The sequence below is a fragment of the Plutella xylostella genome, chromosome 18, assembly GCF_932276165.1.
Source record: "Plutella xylostella chromosome 18, ilPluXylo3.1, whole genome shotgun sequence".
NCBI lineage: Eukaryota > Metazoa > Arthropoda > Insecta > Lepidoptera > Plutellidae > Plutella > Plutella xylostella.
In genome coordinates this window covers 6,516,297-6,531,243 of record NC_063998.1, presented here as the reverse complement: position 1 = coordinate 6,531,243, position 14,947 = coordinate 6,516,297, and the positions used below count along the sequence as shown (strand labels likewise).

General features: G+C 37.1%; 2 protein-coding genes across 2 annotated transcripts; one reads left to right on the top strand and one right to left on the bottom strand.

Annotated features, from left to right (window-relative positions):
* Positions 1-2,463: 2,463 nt before the first annotated feature.
* On the bottom strand, positions 2,464-4,116 carry LOC105388308. Its single transcript, XM_038114278.2, has 3 exons — positions 3,990-4,116; positions 3,183-3,469; positions 2,464-2,853 (listed from the first exon to the last, which is right to left on the bottom strand). Exons 1-3 carry the CDS (start codon positions 4,114-4,116, stop codon positions 2,464-2,466), a joined length of 804 nt encoding a protein of 267 aa, XP_037970206.2.
* A 466-nt stretch (positions 4,117-4,582) lies between these two features.
* Positions 4,583-6,827, top strand: LOC105388014. Its single transcript, XM_011558845.3, has one exon. The coding sequence runs from the start codon at positions 5,378-5,380 to the stop codon at positions 5,954-5,956; it is 579 nt and encodes a 192-aa protein (XP_011557147.3). The 5' UTR covers positions 4,583-5,377; the 3' UTR covers positions 5,957-6,827.
* The last annotated feature ends 8,120 nt before the right edge of the window (positions 6,828-14,947 follow it).

Genomic DNA, 14,947 nt, shown 5'->3' with positions numbered 1-14,947 from the left:
GCATTCTTCAGGGGCAATGCTGAAGGTACTTACACCTTTTAAATTTAGCACTTTTACCATTTTCTTTCAGCTTGATTAAGTATCTACTTAATTTTTATACCTACACATATAAAAATATAAATTTTAAGGTATAAATAAATATTATGCTACGAAGCGCGCTTGCACTTCGCGTTGATGTCTTTTGTATGGCGACCGCTCGTAGCGGCGTAGCAAAACCGACGCCGAAGAAACTCTATGTGTTATAATTACGTGTAAATAGCTACTTTTAGCCGTTATCGTAGTCACGCTATGTATACGAATTAATAGTTTGTTAATTTAAGTGCTGTGAAGTGAGTACGTATTGTATGTGTTTAGAAGTTTAGGTACTGGTTTATCGGCAACATTTTGAAACATTCTAATTACTTTGTAAATAGTTACGTAGTGAATACACACCTACATACTACAGGTATATTGCTTCCTTTCCTCAGCATCAGCAGCAGGCATCGTGTGCATAATTACTCATGTCTCAGAGAGTAGAAATTGGGCGAGGTCGTTGACCTGCGTTCACTTTCTCATTATGATTGGGCGGCTGACTGACCGCTGCCTGCACGTAGGTACCTAGTTACAATGCAAAGAAGAGACACTATATACGTAGTCTATGTACATTGTACATATGTGTTGTGAATGTACCTTAATGAAACACATTACATTACAATTAGATCCTAGCTATTTCCAAAGAAGGGGCAGCCTATATGTCATTGAACTCATTCATGATGATTTCTCACTGTATAATAAGGCTAGGTTTTCCCTTGCTCAGCATGATAAAAAGTTATGTACCTAACCTACTATGATTTCCTATGCTACATTGTGCAGGGTTCTAATCAATCACACAATACTGCAATAATCGAAAACTATTATTTCTTCATAATATATCAAACTCTAATATCAGAGTTCAATGAAATCCTATTAGTTTCTGTTTTTATACTAAATATTTTCAACATACGAGTAGTCTTTGTTTCAAATCAGTCAATGGCCTAACAATAGTTTCAATGGACTATTCATACACGTGAAATCCGTACTTTTTTGTCACATTCATACCATTACTTGCGGATACATAGACAATAACCTTTATTTACCAATACGTAAATATTTATTTTATTAGGTGATTTGGAACCTCAACATCATCATCATCCCGTAATAGTCCACCGCTGGACATAGGCCTCTTATTTGAAACGTAATAATCTTTAAAAGTCAAAATAAAACAATGTTAGGAACTATTGATACACTTAGTTATTTAATTAAACAAATTAATTTAACAGAACTTTTTACACGTTGAATTTTACAGTGGCTTTGATTTGCCTCAAAAACTGTGTTTCTCCAAAAACTGTGTCTTTAAAAGAATCCTAAGCCAAGAAGTTTCACAATTTCTGGATAAATATCTGTGGGATAAAAGTCATGCTTACTATATCTTAAATTAAGGCTAAGGGCATTAGTTAGCGCCGCCGTCAACATAACTTATATTAAAATTATTAAACGCATTAAAGAAATATAAGTACTGTTCAATTTGCAACATACATATTACGGAGCTATACCAGCTCCCACGCTCCGCGCAGTCTCACAGACGATCACATTACATAATGTACAATTATGTCCATTTACTATTCAACTATTTGACCACACCGGCCGGACATTATATCACCTGCCTAGTTTTGCAAACGTCAATGACTTCTATATAGAGCGGAATTAGATTAGGTTTTGATAATTTTATTGTGAACTAAAGCTATGATTAACGACATTATACGGGTTTATGTTGGTATGGATAATTTTGTTTGTTTATTCCATTAATTTCTATTTGAAGAAAGTTAGATACTTACGTTCTTAAGTAATTTTTTAATTATATTAAAATAATATCATTGTAATAAGATATTTTTATAAAAATAATTTATACTGAATGAAAGTTCTATGAATAATTCAATTAGATAAACAATAGTTTAATTACGGTTTATATTTTCCCCAACACGTATAATTTACGAGAAGTACCTAAATAATGTTTATAATTATAAATAGCGCGACAAGTAAGTACTTAGTAGTGTGTGTCTATATTATCTACCTAATATTATATTTCATTTTACAGCAGAGTTTAAAGAACTACATGAAGGCGTTATGTGACTGATTGAGTAACGAACAACAAATAGTGCACAGTACAATGTTACAATGGTAGACAGTAGACTCAGTAGCTTTCTTAATAACACGTAATGTTTGTTATTATCACACACGATTGGTAGTTAATGTACATTGGAATTTTCTACTTATATTTACATAGACTGTACTAATACATCGTTTGAGTTTATGTATACCTACATGCCTACTATACTCGTATACTTGGGTATCTTCTTTCAAGCTAAGATGTAGGTTAGACGTTTGCAAATCACTACTATATTAAAATTTGTACTTAATATCCTAAATGATTTTTGACCCGATAAATTACTCTTCCAAATCACAATCTTGGTATTTCCTCTCACAAACTTCACTTCTCTCGTTAATTTCATTTTTGGACGGTAGATGGCGGTACATCACCGACGCTCCTGTAAACATTTCCTTCCCATCCTCCGTACTTTCTTTTCCAAATACTGCCTTCTGCATTTTTACTACGAAGGGGGTGATTTTGCATATGAGAAGTCTGACGCAGCTGATATCTTCGGTTGTGCCTTGTTGTTTGATGATGTCTTCGATGATGTCCGGGAGGGATTCGTTCTTGGCCGTGGACAGCAGGTCTTGTAAAGCAGGTGATGGTTTGTTGAGGATGTATGTGAGAGTGTCCTCGGAGCGGCCCGGCCGCGCTGGTCTCTGCGGCCCGGACAGGAACGAAGATATCTGGAAATGGGATGAAGGAGTTCTTTGTTATTTTTGTTTCATATAAGCATAGCTTCTACAAATATGCTGACTTTCGCAAAATTATATTGAAAGGGGGTCACTCAACTTGGGAGTCTTTTTTTTACAAAAGTCGAGTCGTAGAATAAGCTAAATAGTTGTGTGTAAGCATAGGTCTTACAAATTTACATAGTGGAACCTTCGTTGAAACACAGTTTATAATAATTATGATATATACATAGAAAATAGATGGAGTGTTGATATGTTTTAATAATTAAAATACCTAATAGGTACATTATACGCTAAATAGGTACATAAGCTCCTCAACTTACCATCTGAGCAACAAATAGCAGCGCGTTGACGGCCACCGCGCTGATCTGAGACGGCTGCAGCCCCAATAACCTCACCAGCTGCCGCAGCGGACTCATCGGACTACCAGCCTCATGCACCTGGGAATTAGGCCTATTCTCCTCCGAGTACTTCTCGCTGTAGTCCTTGTACTCGTCTCGGTCAGGGTTGTAAGGGTTTCTTCTAGGAGGCGGTTCTTGTGGTGAAGCGGGCTTGTTTTGAAACGCTCGCACGACGAATTCGGCCACTTTCAGGGCGACCGATTCTGAGGCTGTGAAGTTATGAATGAAGTTTTTAATACACTGACGAGCAATTAAAAAGGTCCAAAATGCCGACACAAACAAATGCCGACAAAGTGCAAAAAAACATCACTGAAACGTTTTTTCCAAAACTGCTAGGCAAAATGTGTCCGTTATGTTAATAAAAAAAATTAGAACCTATCGGTAATTCCTACCTATTTTTTATAAAGTATGTAAAGTTTAAGCAATCTCTACCAAAAACCTTGAATATTATTATTACTGTAAAGAGTGTTGCAATAGTCGACATTCTGAACAATTTTTACGTAAACCTTTGTGAAATGGTGGTAGAATATGATAATGACTATCGACAAATAATTGAAGAATTTTACATCGAATTTACAATATTTCATTTTATTTCAAATCTACATTTCAAAATTATTTTTTCTTAGAAATTACCTGTGGGCTGTGGGCCATGTGGCTACTTTACCATCACAGATTACCATCTAAATATGTAGTACCTACGTTCTACAATCAAATAAAACACTAACTTACCCAGAAAATCCTTAGCAAACTTCATGCCATTGCTCAGTTTGTCCATCAAACCACCACCCCGCACCGCTTCATCACCCACCACCAGTGCCGGCACCAGAGCCATCACCAACCACACACGTGCCGCCATCTGTACGCCGCGAGTGACACTACGCACTGAGATCTACAAGATGCGCGCGCATACGCTTCGCTTCCCCAAGTAATGGCGGCCATGCAACACAACCGCAACAGAGCATGAAAGCTAAGGGTTGTATTGTCACTCGGAACTGTATACAGAGTGTTTGGCTTGTACAAAAAAAAGGTAAGTACTTGTTAATGTTAATGATTTGTATGAAAATCTATTGATCTCTGAGGATGAGGATTCATGTTGGCTAAGATTGAAACTAGATGGCGTTACATGTTTAATATTTTTTAGATAGGTACCTAAGACAAGAATTGCAAATAGCATTCACATTTTATAAGCATCTAATGTAAACTACACTTGGCTATTCGTATTTGCTATTGGATGTTTTCAGTATTTGCCAAATAGGTACTAAAATTTTGGGAAATTCGGAAATAATTTTGGCGAATATTCTGACTACACATGGCAGTTTTGGCAAATACGCAAATACGAATATCCAAGTGGGGTGGTAGCATAACAGAAGTTTTTGTCTACTGGACATAGATCACTCCCACAATAAGTGGCTTTACAGCCTTCGGTCCTAGTTTGGCTTCCTAAGTTTGTCGGTGGCGGCGGCGGCGCTTCGGCAGTTTCAGCACAAAGGTCTCTCGCAGGAGTCGCAGCAGGGCATCCAAGACTGTTTGTCTGTTCATGGTTAACAACTTTTCACTCCATTCGGCCATCACTAATCTAGGACTAAGTACAGTTGCAAATTGGCGGACCAATGGTTCAACATCGCCACAGCCACATTTATAACACTCTGTATGTAAGGAAGTGGAACAGAAAAGACAATAGTATGAATGCATTCATATAACATAGGAATGTCTCAACTCTCCATGAAACTAGTGCTATACTTATCAGTAAAAACATTACTTTTATGCGGCACGAGAGTCAAGGCTACTTTATTGATACTGACCACTATGTCATGATTAAGTATTTCTTGAGGAATATAAAGTCAGTAGCTTGAAATGAAAATCATACTACGATAACGAATATTGCATTCATCACGTGATTCCAACCACATCAAAAGTATTTAACAACTGTGACTACCTACGTTTAGAACCAACCGATCCAGAAAAACGAAACCAAGTTGCGACAGATCACCGAGACCTAGAGACGCAGTGACCTCCTTCATCCCGCTACAGTCATGCTCAGTGGCCCCGGATAACCACCGCCGTCATCAGCCTCAGAGACATTTCGACACTCCGCCTGAACCTCAACACAAGTCACCATGTACCGCCTCGCCGCTGCTCTTTTGTTTCTCAACCAAGTAGCCTCAGACATCAATGACAACGACGTGGCCTTTCTCAACGAGCTACCTCTGGACAAGCTGCTCAAAATGAAGAACTCACTCAAGGATCTCGTCCAACAACATTACGATAACGTGACAGAGCCACCGCAAGTGGAGACCTTTGGAGCGCAAGCTTTGGCTTTAAAGTCGCCAGTAAAAAGAGGTGATTACGAAGACGAAGGGGTGAAGAAACATGAACATGAACATAGTAAAGTGAGTAATATATTCTCTTTGGCGATCACAACGCTAGCTTTCCTAGCGTTCGCCGGGTATCTCCTCTGCCTGATAGTGCAGGCGGTGAAGTCTAAGCAGAACTACAATCAGATGGCGGTGGTGACGCAGCCCACGACGGTGTTTCTACATAACTCTGGGATCAAGAAGAGACCTCAGAGTCAGTTCGCGTCTTACGGGAGGAGAAAGAGGGAGAACAGGGAGGTGGTGCCAGACCTGCCTCCTGAAGAGTTGTTTTCGGCGCTGGTGGGCCTTTGTGAAGGATACGCTAAGTGGAGTGAGAGGTGATGATTTGGTACAAGAACAATCCTACACACATCTTTTATAATTAGTGGCTTGCACCAAACATTTAAATGCAATTAAATCAATTATTGCTGTCTTGCTTTGACATTATAATGTCAGAGCAAGAGATCATAGATTTAATTTTCATGAACTTTTTGGTGCAAGCTATTTTCTCCGGCTAGGTAGGTACCTACCTACTTTCGAATTAAACGCTTGCCGGATAAATAAATACATTACAAAATCAAATGTATATTATTCAGTAAGAAATAAATTAAGTATTTCCTAATCTCAAGTGCATAAGTTAATGTCATATTTGTGTTAATATGGTGTTAATTAATTGAAGTTAGTATGTAGTTATGATCAATATTTATAAGTACGGTACTTCAACTAATTAAGTATACTTATAAGCAGGTATAATATTTATCTACCGATTTTTAAAGCAGCCACCCATTATAGCTCAAAGAAGATTCATTTTTAAATACATAATGCTTATAACGAATCTTTAGTGCCCTCACTTGATAAAACACCATCATCAGTTTAATGCTGTTATGTTTTACAGAAAACAGTAAAAAATACTGTTTACAACAAACGCAGGAAGCCAGATTGCCCGCCAATATACGTAGAATCTGTAAACGTTTTCAAACTGTCAAATAATCACGGTAACACCTAATAATAGATACAAGAAACTATTGTAGATTCCTCTTTGAGAATTACACACTTGGCAACCACCATCCTAGACTATATCGTATTCCCTCCAAGGTATGGTTAAAATTGGACTGTGTTGAACGAGGTTAGTTGTGATGTTTGTCGGTGCGGCTGGTTTGTTTGTATGAGCTCGTAATGAGATGGCTGCGTCCACTCTGTCAGCGCCCTAGCTCTACCGTAAAGAGGCCCGCTTGCACCGAACTGTTTAAACTTGGTTTATTTTGGTTTGGTTTAGCTATTAAATTAGTCACTATAATTTGTAAAATATAGCATGAGTCCTATGAAGTTTGATTGACAGATCATTATGGCTGGTGAGTTAAGTAGAATTTTCCTTGAAAAAAAGGATGAAAATGGAAGGGATTAAACAGCTGTCGTAGGGATCATGCTATATTTTATAAAGTATAACCTTCTTTTTATTCTAATTGGACAAACAGTGAGTTTAATTTTCACATAACGTAATTTGTAAACTGTTTTACTTCACCTTCGTTTCATGGCTATCTGTGTAGATTTCAAACCCTGAAATTTCAAAATTTGTCCAATAAATATTCCAAAGGAACTCTGATTGTAGATTACTGTTAAAATATGATTCCATGCATTTTTTTCAGTTTTACTAGTAATAGTAACATACTGTGAAATACTGGCTAAAACGAGTTTATAATTTTTACCAACGCAAGTTTAAGTGGTGGTGCAACTGTGCCCACAGACCACTCGAACACAAGATATCTCTACTGTTCGCTTCTCTTGGATAAGAACACCACATGTTTGCCGGCGAAGTGTAAACAACATACCACATTATTAGTGTTATTAGATAAAACGAGACCAACTACACATCACTACTGTTTTAGATTAAAAAATATGCTAAGTTTGTAATAATTATGTTGGATAAGTATTTTCATATCAGATATTTTCGAAGTTATGCTATAAATTTTACATAAGTACCTAATATAGGTAGGTATCAAAAAAATTACCATACTGTTGTGTAAAAAAGATTACTTTTTTTTAACAAAATTTGCTACCCTATAAGACTTATAGGTGGAGGTGCGTTTTAAGTTTTATGGCCATTCTATGTCTCAAGCTCAACTCACCATACTTTCTATTAATTTAAATTTCGAAAGGTAGGCATCAATTGCCTACACTGCAAGTTATATACTTACTAAAGTTCTGAAGTTACTACATAAGACAAGTACTTACTTACTAAATAAGAGCCATTGCATTTTACATTTAAGTAATCGCGTTTTAGTGAAATTGAAGACCATATAAAGACCTGTCGTTTCCACTAGGGTCAGAAGGTTTAGAGCTCACTTAAATAAATTGAATTCGATTCGAGTGCAATCGTTAAAGAACAAGAAACGATTGTTGTTTAACTGTCGGTCAACCTGATGCGAATTTGACCATATTCGGGAAAAGTGCAGTGTTTTGCTGCTGAGTTAGGTACTTCTGTTGGTTGGTTAGATAGTGTTGTCTATATTTTATTTTGGAAAGTCACAGTACAGTAATTCCTTACCTCATTTATTTCCATATTGTATAACCTCAATAACTGTATCAATAATCATGGTCATGACATAACTTGGGTTTAAGTATACCTACCTAGTTTTTTTGAGATAAGTACCACTTCCTGTACTATTTAAGAGTACCTATCGTCATTTGCTATATATAATAGCATCATCTCGTATTTTTCTCACAAGATGTGTCATGTGTTGAGAATGTCTCATGTCTAGCGATCGAAAATTGTTCCCCTGGAAGATTTTCTTACAGAAATACACTCACGGGCAATGAAAAGGTTCCACTGAGAAAAGCACCAAATTACTCCTAAACGGAAAAGGCTAGCATAATAACGCCTTCTGCAACATTGAATACATTTAACAGAACATCAGGATATTAACAACTAAAGAGGGTAATATTTTGTTAAAATTTTAAACTAAATGTTTGAAAAAATTGGGGTCGTTTGGTGTCCGAATTTTGTGAGTGGAACTTTTTCATTGGCCGTGAGTGTATTAAATACCTATAATTAGTTCATTGTTTTTATGCAGATACATGCCCATTCTACCTAGCTGTGTGTTGGCGTAACATGCACGCTCATACCAGTATCTCAAAGAAGTCTGTGCCTCATACTACTATCGACAAGATCGTAACTTAAAGACGGGTGATGTTAAATATGAAGAATACTGACGGGGTGCTAAATCTTACTACCGAGCTCCTAACAAATCTAAGCTATTTATGTATATAAATACGTAAGTATCTACATTATATTAATAGTTAAGGCACCTACTATGTAGTTTTATGAGTATTTATGAAGGTATAAAAGTATGTAAGTACATGTATTTTTGAAACTGTTAATTTCAGTTGTATATATGATCTAAGTATGTTATCTATCTATGAGTTAAGTTTCGTGCGTTTGACATGTCTTATAGTCTGTACTTAGGTAGATTAGGCACTATCTGAAATACATTATCTTATTAGATACTTTTACACTTACATTGGACTTCACCTACTATACTCACTTAACAAAATCCGAAGAAATCTTAGGTTTCACTTACGCTTAAGCAAGGCAGTAACTAAAGTGACCATTGTTAGTAAAGTTAAATACAATTTACGAGCCCTTATGAGTATCCATATCGATAAATCCAGCTAGCTAGATACCGGACAATTTATAATAAGCGCCATTGGATATTAATCCGATCTGCTTTCCTTTACAATCTATTACAATATTCACTCATAGATTGCAACATTCATACGTCCAGTTAGGGCCCACATTAAGGAACTGACGATAAATATATCCAACAACAAAATACATCGCGCGCACTGTTGACAAATCCCGTAATAAAATATAAGCATTTACAATAAAATTAATTATTATTTACACGGCACGGTGGGCGCGAGGTGCAGGGGGGGCATAACGTGGATACGGCCTTATACAATCTGCCGAACAATCAGAAAGCCCGAATTCTTCTTTAAAATTGCCACTTTACGTATACCGTGACCAATTTATTTTGCACTAGCTGTTGTTGACTGACTGGGATGGAAAACTGTTGTGTCTGCCCTCTGCCCCAATGGGATGGTCCTACCTCTACTCTAGACCTACTCAACTACTAAGTACAGCCAGTAGTGGTTCTTTAGACGATTAGGTACAGAGTGATGCGGTATGCTACAAAACTATGTGGATAGTGGCTGATACTGATGGAAGTCGGGAAAGACACCTTACCGAAAAGCTTCCCTAGTATCTTGAGATTACAAACCGTGTGTCTCATCCACCCTACCCTGCCCGCGATTGGTCCACACTGGAGGTCCGCGCTCCCCCGCGGCGCCTGTTTTATCGCACGCTGCGCCCGCGCCGCTCCGCAGGGCTGCCACACGCTACACGATACATGCTGCAGATGCAGGTTGCACGCCGTGTCACTGGTACTGCTACACGGGGTTGTAGGATCTGGAGGAAGCAGGGTTACTGCTGCGTTTGTATGTAGGTTGAGCCACGACAAACTATGAATACCTAACGTAACGATATTGAAACTTTAATCGATAAGTCTGTAGTCTGTATACCTAAAAATCTCGGCAAATTCAATCACTGTAAACATATAATTATGTACCTTTGGATATTCTTATGAACAGTTAGTTACCACATTTAATATACGTCCAACAACCTGCTAAGGCGTTATTTATCTAGTCTGAAACAAATCTAAACAGCCTGGAGGATAAGCAATGTAACAATGTGCAATACTTAAGTATATAGTCCGGCAACCCTGCAGCTGGCCGCGCTACCCCCATACTTCACGGCGGGGCTGGGGGCCATCATAATTCGTCTCCGCGGTGCCTCCGCCGGTCTCGCAGGCGTCTGCCCCGACTTTTATTGTGATTTATTCGCACAACCTTTATGGTTTCCCAGTTAGGACCTTCTTGCGCCCGCGTCGTGCTAAGACTATTGTTGTTAGATCTGGAGGTACTTATTTAGCGCTAATAATGGCGTGTCGTGCGCCATCTTGCTTTTATAATGATCGTTACGTTCAAGATTACGAATAGCACGTCAGGTGCTAGTGAATCTAGTGATAGACGCAGAAACGGTCACAAAAGTTTTTCCCAGGTTTACAAAGTTCATTCAGGAAATGGTGTGTTATTATATATTGATTACATGTAATTTTAATAATATTTTTAAACGTTTATGTATATTGAGCTAATTTCTACTCCTAAACAGGCAATTAAGATCGAATTTCATATGCATTAACGTCCCAAAAGCACTATTATGCAAATATTATTAGTCATTAATAAACAGTTTGAATATTTGGATAGGCGGTCTCGCATCCCGCTCACGAGTCTGGCCAAGGCTGGCTAATTACAATAAATATAACAACACATTAGTATTATTTAGAATCGATTACTATTCAATATTGATGTTATTTATCGCGACTAATAAACGTGATGTACGGTTATCGAGTTGTATTTATTTTTTATGTTTTATTATTTGAAAGTTCAAACAGATATGTTGGTGGTATCGGGCGGACTCACACGATCTGGTATTATTTATGTGTTTTATTGGGCTCGCGCTTGTGCCCAGATATAAAGCATTTCCCGAGGCGACACGCACCGGCACCGGCGAGATTTCATATTTGTACAGCGCGTTGTTTTGTGAGTCTTGAGACTTGTGATGCCGCGAGCGCCCGATGCTCCGCTATCTAATAGTTCATCATCTATGAGGTCTTAGCTCCTCTCTTATCGCATCTGTCCATCGGATTGCCGTCAAATATAGGTCCAAACTGAGAAGGTGCTCTACAAGCTACAACTACATACTACGTCTAGTCTATGCTTGGCTGGATATCTGGCAGGAAAGTTAGGTCCTACATCTTTTATTTCTAATGTGGTTGGTTCTTTATCATCTGCTTGTTGTCGTACTTAATACATACACACACACAGGTACTGAATATGCAAACTTATTCTATGTTTTATGAAATTCACTGGAAAATGTCATTGTTTTGTTACATTTGTAACTCCACTTCAGTACGACATCTCTGACCACAAATGCCCATAACCGTTGCATTCGGTTTCATATCAAAACGGTTTTCACACGAACCATACATTCTGTCTCTCTTCCTCATTTACCGTAAGAAAGAGACGTAGTATACTCTGAGGACTTGTAACGGTTAAAGATAAACGATTGGGCAAGCTTGTTCGGCAAACTTATGGGGATAATTCACGTCAACAATACAGTTTATTAACAGTTAGTTATGTGTCCCGTGATGATATCGCGCCTACAATTAAATATTAATATGTGTTTGAAAGGTCGTGGGCGTCAAAGTTACAATTTATCGTGGTATTTAATACGTGCTTAGTAACTATTGTGTAAGGCAAAGGTGAGACTGATTCATGTGGTTCCTAGAGTGAGCGACGAAGGTTGCTGGCATTATTTTGGCTCTACCTAGAGTACCTAGGACAGGCTAACTGTGAGTAGACTGCTTACAAACGTCAGATTAGATTTAGATGGATTTTTTTCCAAACATTAGGATCTATATTTTTAACAGTATTTATGGTTTCTTCAGTTGTATAACTTTAATTACCTACTCTTTCAGTGAACACCATTTTAAAGAAACCCACCGCGCACTGACTAGATTTCTGGCTCCTTGCGATCACGCCCCTGCCTAGCTATTAGCAGGAGACTAGATTGCGACAAAAGTCTGAAAAACCCCAAAGCATGAAAAAACCTTAAGCTTATCCATTAACCTACCAATTTGCCAAAAGAATCGAATAATCGAGTCGAATGATACACAGATAGTAATCTACACACGACACGACATAACATAAGTGCGGCCATGTAAATATGCGTCTCGGACATGGGACATTGGAACATGGCGGGAAAAAAGTCAATTGATTACCATTCTTGTACGTAAATATGTCTCCACTCACTGCGCACTCGTAAAGTGTAAGCGGATATTTTTAATGGCGTCGATATTTAATATTTATTGCCGCAACCAACACCCAATATAAAGGAACGATTTATATACATTATCCTCGCGCATCGATGCCAGTTGTAAATCGGTACAGATCGCCTCGTAGAGCTTAATAATAATGATTTCATTATTTTAAGGTAAATTTGTAAGCACTAAGTACAAAACCTAAAAAGTCAAGTCAAAAAAATTTTGGGGAAAGTTTTATGTGCTATAAAGTGTATGTTAGTCTTTGTGTGTTTTTATCTTTGTTTCTCTTTAACGGCAAAATAACTGAACTAATTTTGATAAAATTTTGTAAATTCGTAATTTGTGATTCCGACGAGAAAACTTATTACGGTGCGGGCTATTATAACGGGCTATATGTTCTTAAATTACAATAAGTATCTATCCACCTACCTAGATGATATGGAAAACACAATCAGGAAATGCGAAAGTAATTTAAAAAACCGACCAAAAATTTTGTTATTTAAACTTAGTGGGCTTTTTGGCATCGGTTAGGTACCTACCTACGTTCGCTATTTGAGGTATTTTAATTTTATTCATTCGAACATTATTGTATCGTTATGCTTATCGATAATAGCCTATATTCGCATTTAAACTTTTTTACAATCGAATAGCTCGAATAACAGACTTATTTATTACTTGTTAAATTAGAAATCGATGTCCCTACCTAAAAATAAATTTATTTGGATAAACATTGACAAAAGGTGGGTTTTTATTATAAGTTACAAATTTAACAGTTTTAACAATGTACCTCTAGCAGCTCCGAATTCTCTAAGTACTAATATTATGGTCGCTTTAAGTGATAATTAGCATCTTTTAGCGTTAAATTTAATTAGAAATGAGTGTATCCTGCCAACAAACTGTTTTCACAGTTTGGCAGACATTTAATTGTACTCAGCATGTACTTTTTGATAATAAACAATAAAAAAAACTTTTTTGGTGCACAAATAAAGAGTATTATTCTGTCTATCTATATAGATATGTAATGTAAGAACGTAAATAATATTTTTTGTTAGGTGCAATAACTTATAAGTTAAACTTAACCTATATTTCATTAATTTTTCAATGGGTTGGTGGTGGGTAAAAATAAAAGGAAGTTAAAGTGAATGTTGCTTATGATTTTGTATGCTTACCTAGTTTTTCTGGCTCATTTTAACATGATGCGGTAAAGCCACGTAGAGCTAAAAATACATACATACAAAGTAAATTGAGAGTAAGTACTTACTTAATTTCCTAAGTATTGATGGATCAGACTTTGGTACAAAACAATTAACTTTTCTATACATAGATTGTTCTCATTTATACAATGTTACATAAGAACTTAACTAAACTTCCGCAACTTGAAAACATAATTAGACATGAATCGATACTCTTGATACGGCTCGAGAAAACAAATAAAATCAACTATTTAGATTCTTCGGACATCGCCCCCTAAAGGATGTTATTCTGTTTATCAACTCTCTGTTCCTTCTCTTGAATATCGTAAGTTGCTCCTTATCCTTCTGCCGGTTTCTCAACTGAGAATGTCAAGTTAAACAGAACTTAAATATGACATGCAGCAGCAGTGTGAATGTTATTGACATTGAAAATGATTGCCTGAATTGTTATTGAGTTAATTGACATGACTTTAAGTTCATACTTAAGGCAGATATAATAACTTACCTAGGTACTCAAATGATTTTAACTGTCGTATTAGGTAACATAACACTACCGTAGTACCTATAACTACCGAAGTATCTACCGAAGTATCTACCAACATATTAATCCTCACACCAAAATCATGAATGCCATGAAAATAAGCTGAAATCACAGCAGTGCGTAATTCGGTGTCGGCCATATTGTTCCTTGGACATTTACAGCTGTTTTAATGATTCACAAACATGTACAGACTTAATAAATCTCCGCCGATCATTTCCGGATCTCGGTTTCGTAAGAGCTGTGATTGTGTCCGAGTTAGGAGGTCGATGAACGATAGTCGTTTTTTTCTTTCGCCGTTTTGGAGTTTTGTACTCACCTAATCTTAAATGAATATTAAAGTAGGTAAGGATATTTGAGGTAAGTACCTTACCTACTTACCTTTTTTAAGTTGACAATCAATAAAAGTTAAAAATCATACTTTCATACTCTGAAATTACCTAGTAGGTACCTACTTATTTATAGTGCAGCCATAACTGCATATTTTTATCACACAGAGTATCATTGTGATACAGGACCACAACATTCGCAACCTTCTTATTAGACCATGTACCTAAGTACCTTCATCATCAAATAATCCTCCAACGACCCGAGGACGGCATCATTAGCGTCTTGGACCGCGCTAAACCTCCTTGAGTTTGATTTACTCGGCCGCAGCTGC

Bases quoted from the DNA above. Each gene is read 5' to 3' on its own strand.
- LOC105388308 (XM_038114278.2), bottom strand. From the start codon at position 4,116: ATGGCGGCACGTGTGTGGTTGGTGATGGCTCTGGTGCCGGCACTGGTG. The intron at 3,470-3,989 runs GTAAGTTAGTGT...ATAACTTCACAG, and splicing joins GTTTGCTAAGGATTTTCTGG to CCTCAGAATCGGTCGCCCTG. The intron at 2,854-3,182 runs GTAAGTTGAGGA...TCCCATTTCCAG, and splicing joins TGCTATTTGTTGCTCAGATG to ATATCTTCGTTCCTGTCCGG.
- LOC105388014 (XM_011558845.3), top strand. From the start codon at position 5,378: ATGTACCGCCTCGCCGCTGCTCTTTTGTTTCTCAACCAAGTAGCCTCA.